This window comes from Callorhinchus milii, unplaced genomic scaffold (assembly GCF_018977255.1).
Source record: "Callorhinchus milii isolate IMCB2004 unplaced genomic scaffold, IMCB_Cmil_1.0 Scaffold12, whole genome shotgun sequence".
Lineage (NCBI taxonomy): Eukaryota > Metazoa > Chordata > Chondrichthyes > Chimaeriformes > Callorhinchidae > Callorhinchus > Callorhinchus milii.
The window spans coordinates 17,231,463-17,247,514 of NW_024704753.1; the positions used below are offsets into that span (position 1 = coordinate 17,231,463).

Genomic DNA, 16,052 nt, shown 5'->3' on the forward strand with positions numbered 1-16,052 from the left:
TGCGCAATAATTGGGCAACATATTAGCAGTATTACCTTCTGTATAAGCAACTTCAACTGATCTCATCCACTTCTCAATATAAATCGTGAATAATTGAAACCGTTATATTAAATTACCTAAATTAAATCTTGGCTTTAATTACTTTGTTTCAACAACCTATAACCCTGAGCTCGGTCAATGAACCTTATATATATATATATTATAAATACATCGCAGAAGTGGTTGTTTTAATTAATTTCCAGTTAAGATAGCCCATGAAAGCAGCCTTGCATTGAATATCATGAATCCACCCATTAAATTACTCACAAAATCCAGTTTACACTGACTTTTGATTTCACACAATTACCGGAAGTGCCATGTTTAGTGAGAGCACTTGGCAATCTCATTTGCTGTATCATAAATTGTGGAAATAAGGTCTTGAATGATGAAGAAACATTTGCAGTTCTATGTCAGTTGGGCAGTTGATGGATGGAGGGATTACTTAAGCAGTGATCTTTAAAGTGCCCAGGGAGAAAGCATTTTATAGCCACCATTTATTTTTTTAGACCAATTTGAAGAATGTTCTAATTCGCTGCAACCTGGATCAAATTTGTATTTGTACTTAAATTGGCCAACATGGTGAGGCCATGATCTTTACTTCTGCCAGTGGCTTCTTCCTCTTGACCTCGCATCAATTGCCTGACAGTTACTGTGCTTAATTTATGTAATGGGGACAGCTTCCAATTAGAAATCAGGCACTTACTTACAGGATCGATAGGGTTATACATCACAGAATTTTGTCATTTTTATGGCTGGGATAGTCCTGAGCGCTAATATGTGTTTTCAGCCACCATGCCCCAAATCTCTGCAGCTCTCCGCTTCAATCCCTCGGCCTGTCCCTCCTTGCCCATCTTCAGATCGTATCTGAAGACCTGACTCTTTGACAGTGCCTACTTCACCTCCCATCTCTCCTCGGCTCGGTGTTGAGCACTCCAAGATGCTACCCGCTTGACAATTACTGTATAAATATAAATGCAGGTTGCTGTTAATAACCTTCCATGCTTTTTGTCACTGGGCAGAAGAGAGGAAATGGCAATGAAGCATGGATGTGTGTGTATAGATAGATAGATAGATGGATGGCCCTGTCCTGCAGCAGATGTGTACCATATACTACTAACTTGATAGTATAGTGCAAGATGGATTTGTTACTCTGGGCTTATTAAATTGTGTGTACAATTACGGATTACAAAAGAGAGTTGAAATATTTTCCTTTCCCCTTCCCCAAAACAAAAAGTGTAAAAGGAGTGAAAGAGCGTAGGTCGTTAAAAAAGAATGGATTGTGGGTCTGGAGCAGAAACATCATTTGCCATCATTTTCCTACATGAGGTAGCTCTGGAATTTAAACACAGCGCTTAGTTGTAAGGTGAGTGGGTTGGCTGCTGCTTGAGCTAACAGATTGCACTCAAATCTTTGACTTTCAGTCAAGTTGCTTTGGCGTGACCCAAGCTAGAAGTTTGATTTTGCTAATGGAAAAACGCTGGTGAAGATGAGAGTGACAATGACAGTAACAGCCATTGGCAAACATTTGCTTTCCTGAGGAGAAATCGCTGATGTGAAATCTAAGCTCAGCTGAATGACTCATTTGTGAGACACCATTTTGTTCAACAGCACAGTGTCCTCCGCAGCACCTTTACATTATTTCAGTTTGATCCGTATCTGGCACAGCTGGGTGACTCATTTGAAAATCTGAACACTAATCTGGAGTTGACAGCTATACTCACCGCAACCACTGGTTTTGTGCTTATTTGCTTTTATGTTGCTTTGTGTCGCTTTGGCATTTCTAATGTACATGCTGTCTCTGTCTACAATAAGCACGTCTGATTGAACTAATTGCTTAATGCTTGCTTTTCCATTATTTCTTCATCCTTAGCATGCAATACTCAATGACTACGTTTTTTTAAAAAAAACTTAATTAACCCTTTGAGGGCGTGTTTTAATTTGGACCATTTGTTCGAAATTTATTGATCCTGATGCATTGAAGGTTCTACTCCTGCTGAAACAAAGACGTACATTGAATTTGTTTGGAAGAGAAATCTTTGTTCCATGTGGTACATGTTGTTGATGCTGCTCCTTAATTAACTGATAGAGAAAATAACAGTCATGCTATTCTTTAAGGTGCACCCTACCTCACTATACTTTGACTGACCTAAAGTTTGGCGTGAAAATAAGTGAAATCCTGGCTCCCCTAGTTGACTCTGATGAGTGTTCCTTAATTGTTTCTTGAATGATTAGTTACTTAGGAGTAAATTGAGCATTTTACCAACCTGAACAATTCACATTTCTTTCTCACGACCAAGTCAGCAAGATTTTCTGCAACTATGGAAAAACCCTGTTCCTCATGTATTCTATTTATACAACAGTTGTGGGGTTTATAATTATCCAAGAAAATTGAAAGAATGAAAGAAAAGGACTGTAATCCAAAACTGATACCTGTTACAGCGTTACCATCTGGGAATGGAAGACACTTTCATATTCCCTGTAGCTGACAGAATAGTTTAGTAAATTGGCACTACGTGGAACAAAATCTTTCTGTGCAATTCCAAGTTCTGCTGCACCGCAAAAACATTTTTTTTCCGAATAGAACTTAAAAAGCAAAGGCAATTTGCATGTCCCCTTATAAGATTGGGTGTTTGGATTAACGGCAACTCATAAAGCTTGGGTTGGATGCTTAACTTTTCCTGACATTGGGAAACACAGCTGAAATGGGGGAAAAAAATGTACCTGCAGTCTGACGTAACTTACACAATGATGTACACTTTATAAAACACAGTATCAGAGTAGGCCTGATTCTGAGGGTGAAAGCTTTTTAACCAGGATCCGGAAAGCTTCAGATATTCCCAGATGGTTAAGATGAATTGTAAATATTAGCACTCTTCCTCCTACCTCCACAACTCACTCTGTGTCTCCTACAGTTTTAATCAGGGAGCAGCATTGATTTCACCTTTTTTTCTGGATACACAAAAATGCACTTGACTTCATCATGGCTATCAAAGGGAATAACACAATAAAAGTTCAGACAAACGGGAAGATCAAGAGAACAAGAGTCTTGTCTTTTCATCCGTGCATTTTTTTTTTTTTTACACGCTTTTTCTCCCCTATTGGCAAAAAGAAAATTCCGACCTCAAAGGGTTACATAATGCTGTAATTACTATATGTATATCCTAAAAGTTTTTCCCTTTAATTTTTTCTTTCCTGTCCTTTTTGTTTTTTTTCCCTCTCTTCTCTATTTTTGCTGCTGCTGGATTTTCTCTCTCTTGCCTCTGGGATTTCCACCCGCGGTGCGATTGTAGAGCCTATCGTGAAGAATGGCAAGGCAACAAGATCCCAAAGCATGCACTCCTTTCTGCACCAGTATACAGGCACTTTCAAAAAGCCACCTCTACGAAGGCCTCATAGTGTGATTGGCGGGAGCGTGAGCTCCTATGTCACCATGTCCAGGAACAGTAAACTGGGTGAATATATCCCCTTTTAATTTTATTATTTTATTTGTTATACAGGGTGACCAAAAAAGTCCTATTTTTCAGCTGCCCTACTTTTTAAAAAAAAAATCCATCATTTCTTTAAGACTTACAATTAATGGTATCATGACTTTTTGGTCACCCTGTACTTGTCAGAGATATAAAGAATTCTACCTGTTGAAGCATTTGAGCTGCTTTTTGTTACTCGAGAGAGTTATACCGGCCAGCCTCGTGAGTGGAAATAAATTTTATTGTTTCAACGTGTTTATACCATAAGTGTGTGCTTTGTTTCAATTTTGATTTATTTAATATTTTTTTTCCCCAAAATATCTTTCTGTTTTGTATTACGTGAGAAATAAGGCTGTTTTTTTCATTTAGAATAAGCTCAATGATCAACTATGTGGGAAAAGGGTGTGGGGGTAAAAATTGTTGATTGCTCTTCTGCACAACTCACAAGTAAGTTCGCTCTATACTTATGGTATAAATGTCAGTACAGAGACTTGTATTCCTTACAAAAAGATCAAATGAACCTTATTAAAGTTGAAAGGATTTCTTGCTGAATGGAATTCTTCAGCATATTTCCCAAATCACTGCTTGCTATGATGGTGTCTCTTGTATTTTATTACTTTATTGATTTGATTTGAGTGATGTATCCATAATCACTGCTCAGTTCTATGCTTTGATTGAAGCTGCTTCCTTTAAACTTTGATTTTCTGTACTCTGTGCTCATATAATTGATCTTCAAGTATCTTCAGTTTGTTTTCTAAAATGTGTCACGATGTTGAATCCCATTCTGACATCTCAGTGTGCTGGTTTCATGGCAATTTTACGAAGCTTTTAATGTTAGGGCTAGGATAAAAGACGTGCTAAGTGTATAAAAGAAAATGGAGACAGCACATCAGCAACTCCTTATGCAGGTTTGGTAAATTCTTAAAAGCTCTTTAAGAATTACGAGCTATATTCATTTAAGGCTTTATATTTGGCATCTGTACTACAGTACAGATGTAGCCAGCGGCTTGGGACGTCCTTCTGACGTGAAAGGCGCTATACAAATGTAATTTTGTTGTTGTTATACGGCAGTGATTTTGGGGTCCATTGAATCTACTAAATCCCAACATTGCTTACTTTATAATGGTTTCCATGCAGTCAGCAGGTTCCCACATGCTAAAAATTGGCCAGCTTCAGGTTGTGAGGTTGCTGCTGATGTGACCTTCTAACCTCTCTGATAGTCTACACCCAATTCACATTATAAGTGAATCTGCTCTATAACGAACCACAATATTAGGCGTTGTACTGTATTATCATGGTATGGCTATTTACTGCTTCGTGCGCTTTTGAACAAACTAAACATGACTACAAGACGAGAATTTGATCAATACAATTGAAGAATTGTCAAAGAACATTGTTATAATTGCTTTTTCCAGCCACGTTCATAAATACAACCTTTGCTGGCATTCAACATGGTTGGAAAGTGGGAAAAGGTACCCATGGCAAGTTCATAATACTTGTGTATAACCTTATTTTGTTTTCCCCACCTACTCTGATTTAGTTGCACTTCAGAATTATGAATTTAGGCGACTATTTTCAGGGGACTTAGACAGGTTATAGGAACAGCAATGTGCTGCAATTGAAATGGGCTCCACCAGGTGGCAGTCAGAAATACCCTTTTAAAGGAAATAAAATATGGGAAATTTATTGATTATTATTGATTACAGTGCCTTAACACATCATTGAGATGTCTCATTGCGCTTTACAGGATTTTACTGTAAATTGTAGTGACTATATTTGGAAGCAAACGCAGCAACCATTATGCGCACGGCAATGTTCGACAAACAGCCATGAAGTAAGTGACCAATTTTTAAACGTGTTCTTCTCCAATATCTAATTTAAACTGTAAATTAAATTTGATTACTTTATCCCTATTTCTGAAGACACTAACCACATTACTGTCAGTTGCCACAGTGATATCTTTTCATTTTGAAATGTCAAAAATACTTGTTTGATCCATTTAATCTGTCTCTTTAATTCTATATCGTTCTTTGTTAAAGTACTGTGTTACGTAAAATAGATGGCTTTCAGATATAATTTCTCTGCATTGGAGTGAGGACAATTGATCGGACAGTCGGTCAGGTCATGTTGGTCAGTCAGTCAGCCTTCTACGACGGTACTTAAGTAAATATATGAAAAAAGAAGTATCTGTGCTTATACATGTATTTATTAGACCAGAAATGTTCAATGCTTGAGACAACTGAGATGCAAGAAGCAGTTGATGGCTTGACCAAACTCATCGATAACTTCTAGTTCAAGATTGACTTAGTGTAATCCATTCTACACTGTAGCTATTGGTTGATAAAAGTGTTCAATTTAAACTTTAGTGAGGATTCTTCCTCATTCGGCATCCTCCACACACCCCTGCACTCCACCACGAGTCCAAACGCACAATAAAAGTTAAAGGGACCCCAGCCTTTTAAGAAGGTTTGATACATCATTCGCGTCACGAGTCCTGAACCAACTACACAAGGGGTGACCATCGTCGCATTAGCCGTTTTTTTTTCTGTTTCAAAGCCATTTTACAGAATTTTCTGTGAAGGGGGATTGTGTTTGTAGATGAACGGGACAGCCCATTTGCACACAACAATGTCTCGCAAACAGCCATGAAATTAATGACCAATTTTACTTGGGGGGGATTGTCGGCCAGGACACGGGGCGAAAGAAACTCACTCCCTTCTCTGAGATCTTCGATTCAGATTTATTCCAAAAATATACAGTTTTTACCTCGTTAGCATTTCTTCGATTTATTTTTAAAAAATACTTAGAACTTAATGTACTTTTTTTTAAAAAAGAAAACAAATAAGTGTCTTGCAGAGGGCACCACTCTTAAATGCCAGAGTGAAAGTAAAACCATGTTAAGTAATGCACAGCCCTGCTGACGCTGGTGAGACAAAGAAATTGCCCGCTGTTACCGCAACCGGCCCAGTATCAGTAGCAGCTGCAGGTGGGCCTGGGACACACATACCATTTAACTCAGAATAAGTAATGATATCATGGTGAAATGAATTTTATCATTCCATTTTATCGTCACCTTTTTTTTAATCCGTGTAAATGTCTTACATAAGTGAGGCACGCTGACTCAGCCCAGCTGACATTTCTGCTGCAGGAAGGATCATAGCATTTTTCATGAATAATAAATATTACTGAAGCGTGGCCTAATGGAAATTATGAGGTAATGGAAATAGTGTAATCTTGTCTTCTGAAAATATAGTGTCTTCTGAAATATTTCTGTTGAAGAGGAAGGAGAACAGCGGGGTTGTAGATTTATCATCTATAATTTGTACATTTGTGTTGGGAAAACAAAGTTTGTTAGTTGGCGATTGTTGGTTGCCTGCAGTAAGTACAATATGAGAACATACCTCTTCAATTATATTGGTCATATTGAATAAAACCCAACACCAGTTTACTAAGAGAGGCCATTGATGAGAATCCAGCGGAGAAATGATGTCTGAAAGCCATTTATTTTAGTAATGGTATTATAACTTTAGTATTTTAACAGCTTCTGGGTGTTAGAGGTACTTAGAAAGCTCTTTTTACATTCTCAAGTATCCTTATGCCTTGTAGATTATCTGATCATATTTATTTTGCATCTCAATATTCAGGAAGCTGCTCAGTTTACCCTGGATGGAATAACACAGTGGCTTTTTTTTTAAACCACTGCACAGGCAGAATATATCTTGCACTATTATTAATAAATATTTTACAGCTATTTTACACTCACCCTCTCCTCCAGCCGATAAGCTAAATCAACTGTGGTACAGAAATTTTCTATAATCAGTCACTGTGCTTTGATCAATAGTAATATTTTCATTCCCATGGGGGGGGGGGTGGAGTTCTGTTTTCTGAAGGCAATTCTTTTGGTATGCTGAAGCTAAGATACGAGGAAAAACAACATGTACATGTAAAGAAAAGGCACACGTAATGGGTTAACAGAATATTTTAAATGGGCTGCTATATGATTTTTGTCAGTAGTTTTCTTGCTCCAGTTGTCGGTCTGTGGATATGCAGCTGTCTGGGTTTAGACAAGGCAGTGTACTGCATGACAAATATTATCCTTTGGCTGCTGCTCTGTAATGAAGAGCTTTTTTTTTTGAACGAGGGTTGAAATTACTGAATATCATTACTGCTTCATTGACGTACACAGTCCACCTTCTTTCCAAGAATGAGAAATGGAAGCAGTGCACTGTGTGTTCACCGTCAGCTTTCAGTGCAGTAACGGACTGTTCTAAACAGCAGTCATTCAGACTGATTTGTTGTATGAATCAAAGGGCATCTGCCACAAGAAGAGTAATGAGCTCATACCTATTGGTCTCTGCGATAGAACATGGCAAAATATATGCGTGTCTGGGTTGTTCCTTTTGTTCACTGCTCAACATAGCTTCGGTTTACTGAAACGGAATATTTGAAAAACGCAAATAAGAAAGGAATTGTCGTCCTGATTTATTCTGCATTGATTAAGACAATTTACAGTGCACATTCACAGCGACTTTCTAAATTAGACTGGAAGCGGTACAGTTTTGCCCTCGGGCTGCCGCTTGCTGAGCAAAAGGCGATGCTTCATTCATCTGCCACTTATTCGAGTACCTGGGCTTCAGGCAGCTAGCTGGACGGGGTGTGGGTTTCTATTGTTTGCTGGTGGACTTGCAGAATGCTCAGACTTTGCCTTTGAAGAATACCAGGGAAGAAATGCTCTGTAGTGTCCTATTTTCACAAAGGCTGGGCTTCAGTACGGTATCTTGGATTTTGGTGCATATTTAACAAGGAGCCTTTGGATTCCCACTGGCTGAGGAGATTGCAGTAAGCTCTCTGCTCAGATCGCACTGAGATATTTGGACAGCAGTATAAATACAGTCCTATTTAGTGCATCTATTCTTCCCATTGATTATTTTAAAGCTGTATAATATGAATCCTAGTGGAGAGAGACAGAAATTGTCTCCATTTCGAATGCTGAAGATACTTGAAAACTACAGGCCTTCGGTTAACAGGATAGGTAAGTGCTGAATGTTGTCTTACTTAAACCTGCAATGCTTTAAGTTGCTGATATGCTTAGGCAGTCTGCTCACTTAAACGTTGTGTGTTTGATTCTATAAAACTGTGTTATCTTACTGTGTTATATGCTGGTTATGTACCCAATTTTCTGAGGCGCTTAATATTTTTCTACTGAAAACAGTGACATACAGGATTAAACAATGGAAGTTGTGAAAATGTTTAACGTGCACATATTTCAGATTAAACATTTATGTGAATGGAAGGCAGATGTGTTGCAGTATATTAGAAAACAGAGACATTTATCGCGGGTCAGGTCCTTCACAGAAGACAGGATCTATCCACAGTTAGTGTATTTGGTTCAATTTCACTCCTTTCCTTATTGTTTGCTCAGAAGCTGTTATGAACCGTAACTCCACACCGATGTAGAGGTTTTAATTTGGAATTTGAAATTTTACACTTTCCAGATGCGATTTTTCTCAAAGGTTTTATCATAAATATAACAATTTAAAGTGTAGCTAGAATGGAATATAATATTTTTCTGCTTAAGATGGTATAGGGATGCGTGAATAAACATATGTATGCCTTTTTTTTAAAAAAACCAAAAAACGTCAAAAAGGACATTTTAAAACCCTTTTTAAAAAGATGAATTTTTTCAAATTTCTCTCAGCTCCAAACCAGGAAGTGACAGCATCACGTGGCCTGGTGAAGTTACGACAGTAGCCAAGGGGAGAGAGAGAGAGAGACGGAAAGTGATTTTGTTTTGGTCAGCCAGTGTATGACACATGCAGAAACCTATCATCGTGCTTAACAGTGTGAAAACTAAACCACATATTATAATAATAATAACCCTTGCATTTGATATAGCGCTTTTCACATCTTCTAGACGTCTCTAAAAGCGCTTCACGGAATATACTGTAAAGTGAATTGACTGTGGATTTGTGGCCATAATGCAGCAACCGATTGCACACAGCAGTGTCCCACGAACAGTCGTGGATTGAGTAACCAAATGATTTTTTTTTTAAGGAGTATTATCCCCGGAAAAGGATTCCACCAATCGACTAACAACCGGGTTTCTACTTACTGCTAGGTACAGTGTGGAGGGCACTACATAAATCCAAGTTGTTGTTATTATAGGTAAACAGAGGCGTGGAGTAAGGAAACTTGCTCAACATTTCGCCCTGCTGGGAATAGAACCAGATCATGGCAGGTAAATGGGAAGATGGAAGCAATATAGGAAGGAACAGGGTGGATTAGATTTACCCTGGTACAGCTCACATTCTGATGGCCTAGTCCTATCCAGACCACCTCTGTACAGGCTTCTGGCTTGTTTTTGGGCTGGTTTCCTGTTTCTGCCTATTGAGCCAATACCTGCGAGGTGCAGGTGACCAACTACAATCTTTGTTCTTTGGGTGCCTGCTGTCATGCTCAAAGATGCCAATTTCTGAGCGTCTCTAAGGAGAGCCACTAAAGCAAAGTAGAATTGCAGATGTAAACTAATTTTTTTGTAACTCTGCACTACAAAGGGTACTGTATCTTCTGAGGATACAGTTTCCACAAGCTAGGACCAGATCCCTTACAAAGAATTTTTGCCAGACAAGACTGGTTGACCACACTCGGACATCATGTGCAAGATGTTCCTGGTTTTAAATGCATACCATAACTCTGTTGGGATTCCATGTTCATCTTATTTTAATTTCCACGTTATGAAGCTGTCCGCTCTCGCTGCTCAGCGGCCTACTCCACGTCCCCTACCCGGCCCCCCCACCATCAGCGGTCAGACCTTCAGCCTCTCTGCCCATCCCACATTCTCCTTCGCCTCGCTCTCCCCCTTGCCTCCTTCAAGGCACTTCTCGACTCTCCTCTTCGACCGCGCTTTCGGCCGCCTTCCTACCCTCCATCCTCTCTGATACCAACTCTCCCCCACCCCCAGCTTGAGTCTAAATCCCTGACTGTCCAGTGCCTTGGGACATTCCCCCGACGTGAAAGGCGCTTTACAATGTAATTTTGTATTAAACTTGACATTCACAGTAAAACATTTTGACAGGAAATTCATTTTTTCTGCATTTACTTTGCTAACCAAAAATGATGTTGCCCACTGAATGGGTTAAGGAGTTGCATTTTTACTGACTTGATCACTGCAATATTCCTTTTGGTGTTTGTTCCTGTGAAGGTCGCAGTCTCAAGGTTACTAAGATTAGCCTAACGTGACAAGAAGGCTGTTAAAATTGTGGCAGTGGGTGTGGGGCAATTAGATGCATTCAGCAAACTGAAGTGAATCATATTGTGGGAGTTGACAGATGCCAGATTGAGAGCATCTGCAGATGAAAGCATTGATCTACAATCTATCCAGAAATTTACTGTGAAGCACTGCTGAATGCTCCATATTTAAAAACCCTATGCAAAATTGCAAAAATATATAGCCAGACTTCAGTGATTTACACGTGTGAAGCCATCGTAAAAATCTACTTTTTTATTTAGAAAGGACGGTGGTCCGTTTTAGTATAAAGTGCGCTGACTGTGTATTTTGTAGGTGAACATGGCAGCCAACATACTTTCTACATACCTTCAAGACAGTAGAACAAGTGGCCACAGGTTTAGGATTGCAAAAGACAATTCTGGGAGCGACAGTGGGAAGGATTTATTTACCCAAAGGGTAATTAATGACTGTAACAGGTTACTAGGAAAGATGGTTGAGGCGAGGATGCTGGAAGTTAGACTTGAATCATTTTAAAATCAGCTTGGTGCTCTGAATGTAGGGTGGATATTTTGGAAGGATGCCAATTATATGTTATTTACTTTTATCTTTCTGTTGCTGATAACATCACACAATACAGTGTCAATACAATACACAATACATCACGCAACAGTGCAGAACAACAGAAATGTACATTTATGTTGTGCCTTTCATCTTGGGAGGATGTCCCAAGGTGCTGGACAGTCTGACGTACCATCTGATACTAAATACATTGGCACATGTGCCACCGTAGTTCCTTACCACTGTGTTTTACTGCCTTTGAGCTATGCCTTCAGTGCTGCCACATCTGCTTGGCTTGTAAACATATGCTGCCAATAGCATGTTACTCCTAAAATATGGTACAATATGCATGTGTATTGATGCAGCTTTGGTTTCGCATATGTAAAGAACCTGGAGGATGTGTGCCACAGGAATTCCGCAGGAACAGCAAACAAAATGCAGTATGAAATATTGTAATAACAGTGATGCTTATTGAAAGCCTTCATTTTACGACTGCAATATAAATACGCTACTTAACACATTTGCCATGGAATTCCAAAGCTGTCGTTCGGCTATTTATTTATTTATTTAGCGGAATCATATCCTCTGAAAATTATTATTAGTTTTTATTAATGCTTGCAGTCATGTAGCTTCCTCCACATTAGTCATTATGCTGCATGGATTTAAATAGATTACATAGAATATGCAGCAAGGAAACAGGCTATTTGGCCCAATTGGTCTGTGCTCCACCTGCTCCTTACTCCCTCCCAACCCCTTCCGTTCTGATCTTACCCATGATATTTTGTAAACCAACTGAGAGCAATTAAAAGTGGATATTTGGCATTTACAAAAATATTAGTGACATTTACTTTGATAATCTTGCAGGGTGAAAAGTGACTGCAACATATTGCGTGTCAAAGAATCAACACATCTCATTAATTCATTCTTTGGTTTGTTTTAATCACTTGCAATAAGGGAAAGCAATCAAGTATCCAATTAAGCTAAGCACTCTTATTTTTTTCTGCCTGCAACAATTAAGCACTCTATTCAGACTTTGAAGGCACATGACACAATTGCTAGTATTTCTGGTTAATTTATCACAAACATTTTTCCAGTTTAACTGTGACAAATTTTTTTTACAATACGGTAGAGAGCTCATTATCTGCATCAGTTGGTTCCAGCTCTATTGTGAGCGTGCAATTATGCAAAATACACAAACATCCACCATAAAGTCATGACAGTACCAAAATGTGCCAGCCCTTTCTCTCTCTCTCTCACTCTTTTGAGTCTGTATGTTTGTCTCTCTCACGCATTCTCTGACTGCAACAGATTGCACGTCAAAGAACCATATCTCATTAATTCATTCTTCAATTTATTTTAATCACTTGTGAGTAGGGAAAGCAATCCGTATCCAATTAAGCTAAGTACTTTTTCTGCTGCCTGCAACAAATCAGCATTCTGTATCAAACTATATAGTACTTTGATCAAACTGGACCTAAGAGTATATAATAGTAATAATCCTTGCATTTGATATAGTGCCTTATCAGATCATCGAGACGTCTTAAAGCGCTTCACAGAATATGCTGTACTGTGTACAGTTCTGGTTGCTGTGACATAAGAGATAGAGCAGAAGAGATTCTCAATGGATGATTTTCACTGTTGAGGATTGAGGCATGAGCAACGACTGGACACAGTAGGCGTGTTGAAAGGGGATGTCTCAGAGAGAACCTTATGGAAGGATATAACCCATTAAATCAAATGAGAACGTAAATCCAGAATAATATTTTTCAATATATCGAAACAATAGCGAGATAGGGTTGCAAAGGGTAATTTCAGGACAATTAACAATTGGAACAGATTGCCTAAAGGGGTGGTTGAGGAGAGTGCGCTGGATGCATTTGAGAAAAAAGAACTTGATGCTGTGACAGGAAGACCGTAGGGTGGGTTTTCTGGAAGGACACGGTCAAACGGGCTGAAGGGCCTTCGTTATCTGAACTAATCTTGTGATGTTGTGATGTTTGACCTCTGAAGTGACATGTGGTAAATTTACGTTCTTGTGCTGCCAACTAACGGTAAGACTTTGGCAGCGGTGTGCAATATAAAGTGAGTGTATGCAGAAGAGTCGGAAAATAACCAACCCAAGCAATGATTTTCAGATACGGGAATTGCTGTTAGCAGCAGATTTTAATCTTCCGTCACTTCTGATTGCTAGCAGGCTGAAGTGAGCGTTTAGCCATCTATCTGTACAGACTAAAGATCATTTTTATAAACCTCTCTGGATTGTACAGAACTTCTCCCGACATCAGAGTTGTCAGTGGCCAGAAATTACTGTCTCTTGTAATTTATATTGTTGTTACAATTTACATGACATTCACTCTGGAACTCTCTCCCTCAATCCCTCCGCCTTTCCGTCTACCTCTCCTTCCCCACTTTCAAATCCTGCCTAAAGACCGTGTTTACGGTCACTTCCCCCTCTCCCTCTCGTTGTCGGACTCCGGCACTGTCAAGCGCTCTGGGAGGCTACCCCACGTGAAGGGTGCTATATAAATGCGCTATTGTTATTATCCAGGGATTTTGTTCCATGGCGATTGCGAAACTGACTGTAGTAGCTCGTCAGCTCCAGCTTGTGTCCCTGCCTGACTGAAACCTGAACAAAATTTATTTCATCTATGTGCATCAATCTATTTTTTTTGCAAAGGCCCAAATCAGCAATAGGTATCGACCACCGGTAGGAACAAAAAGTACTTGGAAAGAAAATGGTATGCCAGAGTGTACCTTACGTGGGCAAGGTCACAGATGAAAACAATTTTGTCTGAGCTACTTAATCAGCGCTGTGGACCTATTAATCATTTTGCGCTCCAAGAATATGATTATTTTCTGCATTTAAAAATAATAGACTCTGAGGCTTACTGCACTTTTTTTTCCATAACTTGACTTACCATGTTGTCTCTTTTGAAAATCGGTGTTAGATTAGCAACCCTCCTGTTGTCTGGCACAAGCTTTGTATCCAAGGATGTCAGGAAGATTGTTGTCAGGGAGTCTACTATTTCCACACTGACTTTCCTCAGTATTCTCCAAAGCGTGCCACTGGACCCTTGTGATTTGTTCACTTTGAATTCCATAAATTCTTTTGGTACCACATCCTTTTCTATAATTATCCCTTCTAAATACTACACAACCTCATCTTGTAGACTTAAACTCAGTTTCTCAATGTCACACTCCCCTGTAAACACTGAGGCAAAATAGTCTTTCAATATCTCTGTCACACCTTCATTTTCTATGATTAGATTTTCCTGTAGATGCAGAGAGATGTACTAACCATAAATAAATAATGCTGGCTTTATTGGTTAATGCATTTCATTTGATGTAATGCCTTATCACAACGTTGAAACATCTTATAGTGCTTTCTTCGCAGAATTTACTCTGTCAAGTTTATTGAATAGATGAAGACGGCGGTAAATTTGTATTTGGAATAACCCACAAACAGCCTGAAGTGGAATCAACAATTTTAATCGAACTGAAGTACATCTAAACCATTGAGTTTGAATATTTTTTCATATTTCTATCTTCCTGTAGGAATTGTTCATGAAAATGTAAAAATGGGATCGGATGGGGAAAGTGATCAAGCATCAGGGACATCATCAGATGAGGTGCAATCACCTGTTCGGGTGCGAATGAGAAATCATCATCACCGTCGAATTTCCACAGAGGTAAGCTTATTATTCCCTGGTTTGTCAGTTCGTGTCAAAGCTGAAATAATTTATGTTTTTCTTAAAAAATATAAAAACTAAAGTTTTATGTTCCTGCACATAGCCAGTAAAATTGGTAGCGCAACAAAATTTGAAGACAGTCTTAGAGCGATGTAATTAAGCTTTTTTTTGTTGCTTAGATTGACTAAAATCTGTTCAGACGGAGGTTTTGCCCAGGGCATCATAGGTTAATGAAACCTTTTACTCAACATAAGACATTATTGTTCAATCAATATGTCACAGAATCCAAATCATTTTCTAATAGAATCCCATTACTCTGAGAGCTTCTAAAATTATAATATCAATCAGATTCTATCATGCTAGGAAATTAATTTACATTCTTGTAGCAGTCGGGCATTTTCCCCACAAAGTGTTAGAAACATTGACGACATCTGATTTCTGCACGGGAAAAAAGATGCTTCAATATAATTATTGAGCAATTTCAGAAACACAGAGCATGTTTTATTCAGGCCTAACAGGCAGCAATTAAAATTCATTCAAGATAGATTTGATTGGTGTGCTTTGATAGTTAAGATTGAGCTGTGATCTGGTGATGATCAGGAGAAGACGGAGGGGAAATTGGAACAAATCAAAATTTGAATCAATAATAGAACGATAAGATACTAAAACTATCCAACCAAGGGAGTAAGGGAGTAAAGACTACACATTGATGTACAGTAAACTCCTGATAATGAGGCGCTGAAAGAAAAAGGCCTGTGTGACGGTTTCCCCGGAGTGAAGAGTTAGGCACATGCATAAATACATGAAATAAATGTGGCCGGGATATTGACAGCCAGATGACTTAAGTGGTAGTGACAGCTTAAGCTAGGGTCGAGTTATCAGGGGTTTACTGTATACACATAAATTCCAGACGAATTTAAAGTAAAACGCAGCATCCTCTGGACCTCTCAAATCAAGGTTTGCATTGCTGTGGTAACCTGGATGACCTCTTCCTCTTCCCCCTCCCCCGCATGTAATTGCGCAGATCTGAAGGGCGATAGCACAATCCAATAATAAAAACCTGCTGGTACA

General features: G+C 38.9%; 1 protein-coding gene across 6 annotated transcripts in view; it reads left to right on the forward strand.

Annotated features, from left to right (window-relative positions):
• LOC103176720 (cyclin-dependent kinase 17) overlaps positions 1–16,052 on the forward strand; it is a 48,660-nt gene that overhangs the window by 16,397 nt on the left and 16,211 nt on the right. For 4 of the 6 annotated variants that reach the window (XM_007890445.2, XM_007890446.2, XM_007890448.2 and 1 more), the window contains exons 4-5: positions 3,330–3,491; positions 14,848–14,981. In XM_007890445.2, the coding sequence (XP_007888636.1) occupies positions 3,330–3,491; positions 14,848–14,981 (296 nt within the window). Of the gene's footprint in view, positions 1–1,086; positions 1,403–3,329; positions 3,492–14,847; positions 14,982–16,052 lie in introns of those variants that run through there. The other 2 variants (XM_042339657.1, XM_007890449.2) reach the window with 2 other exon arrangements.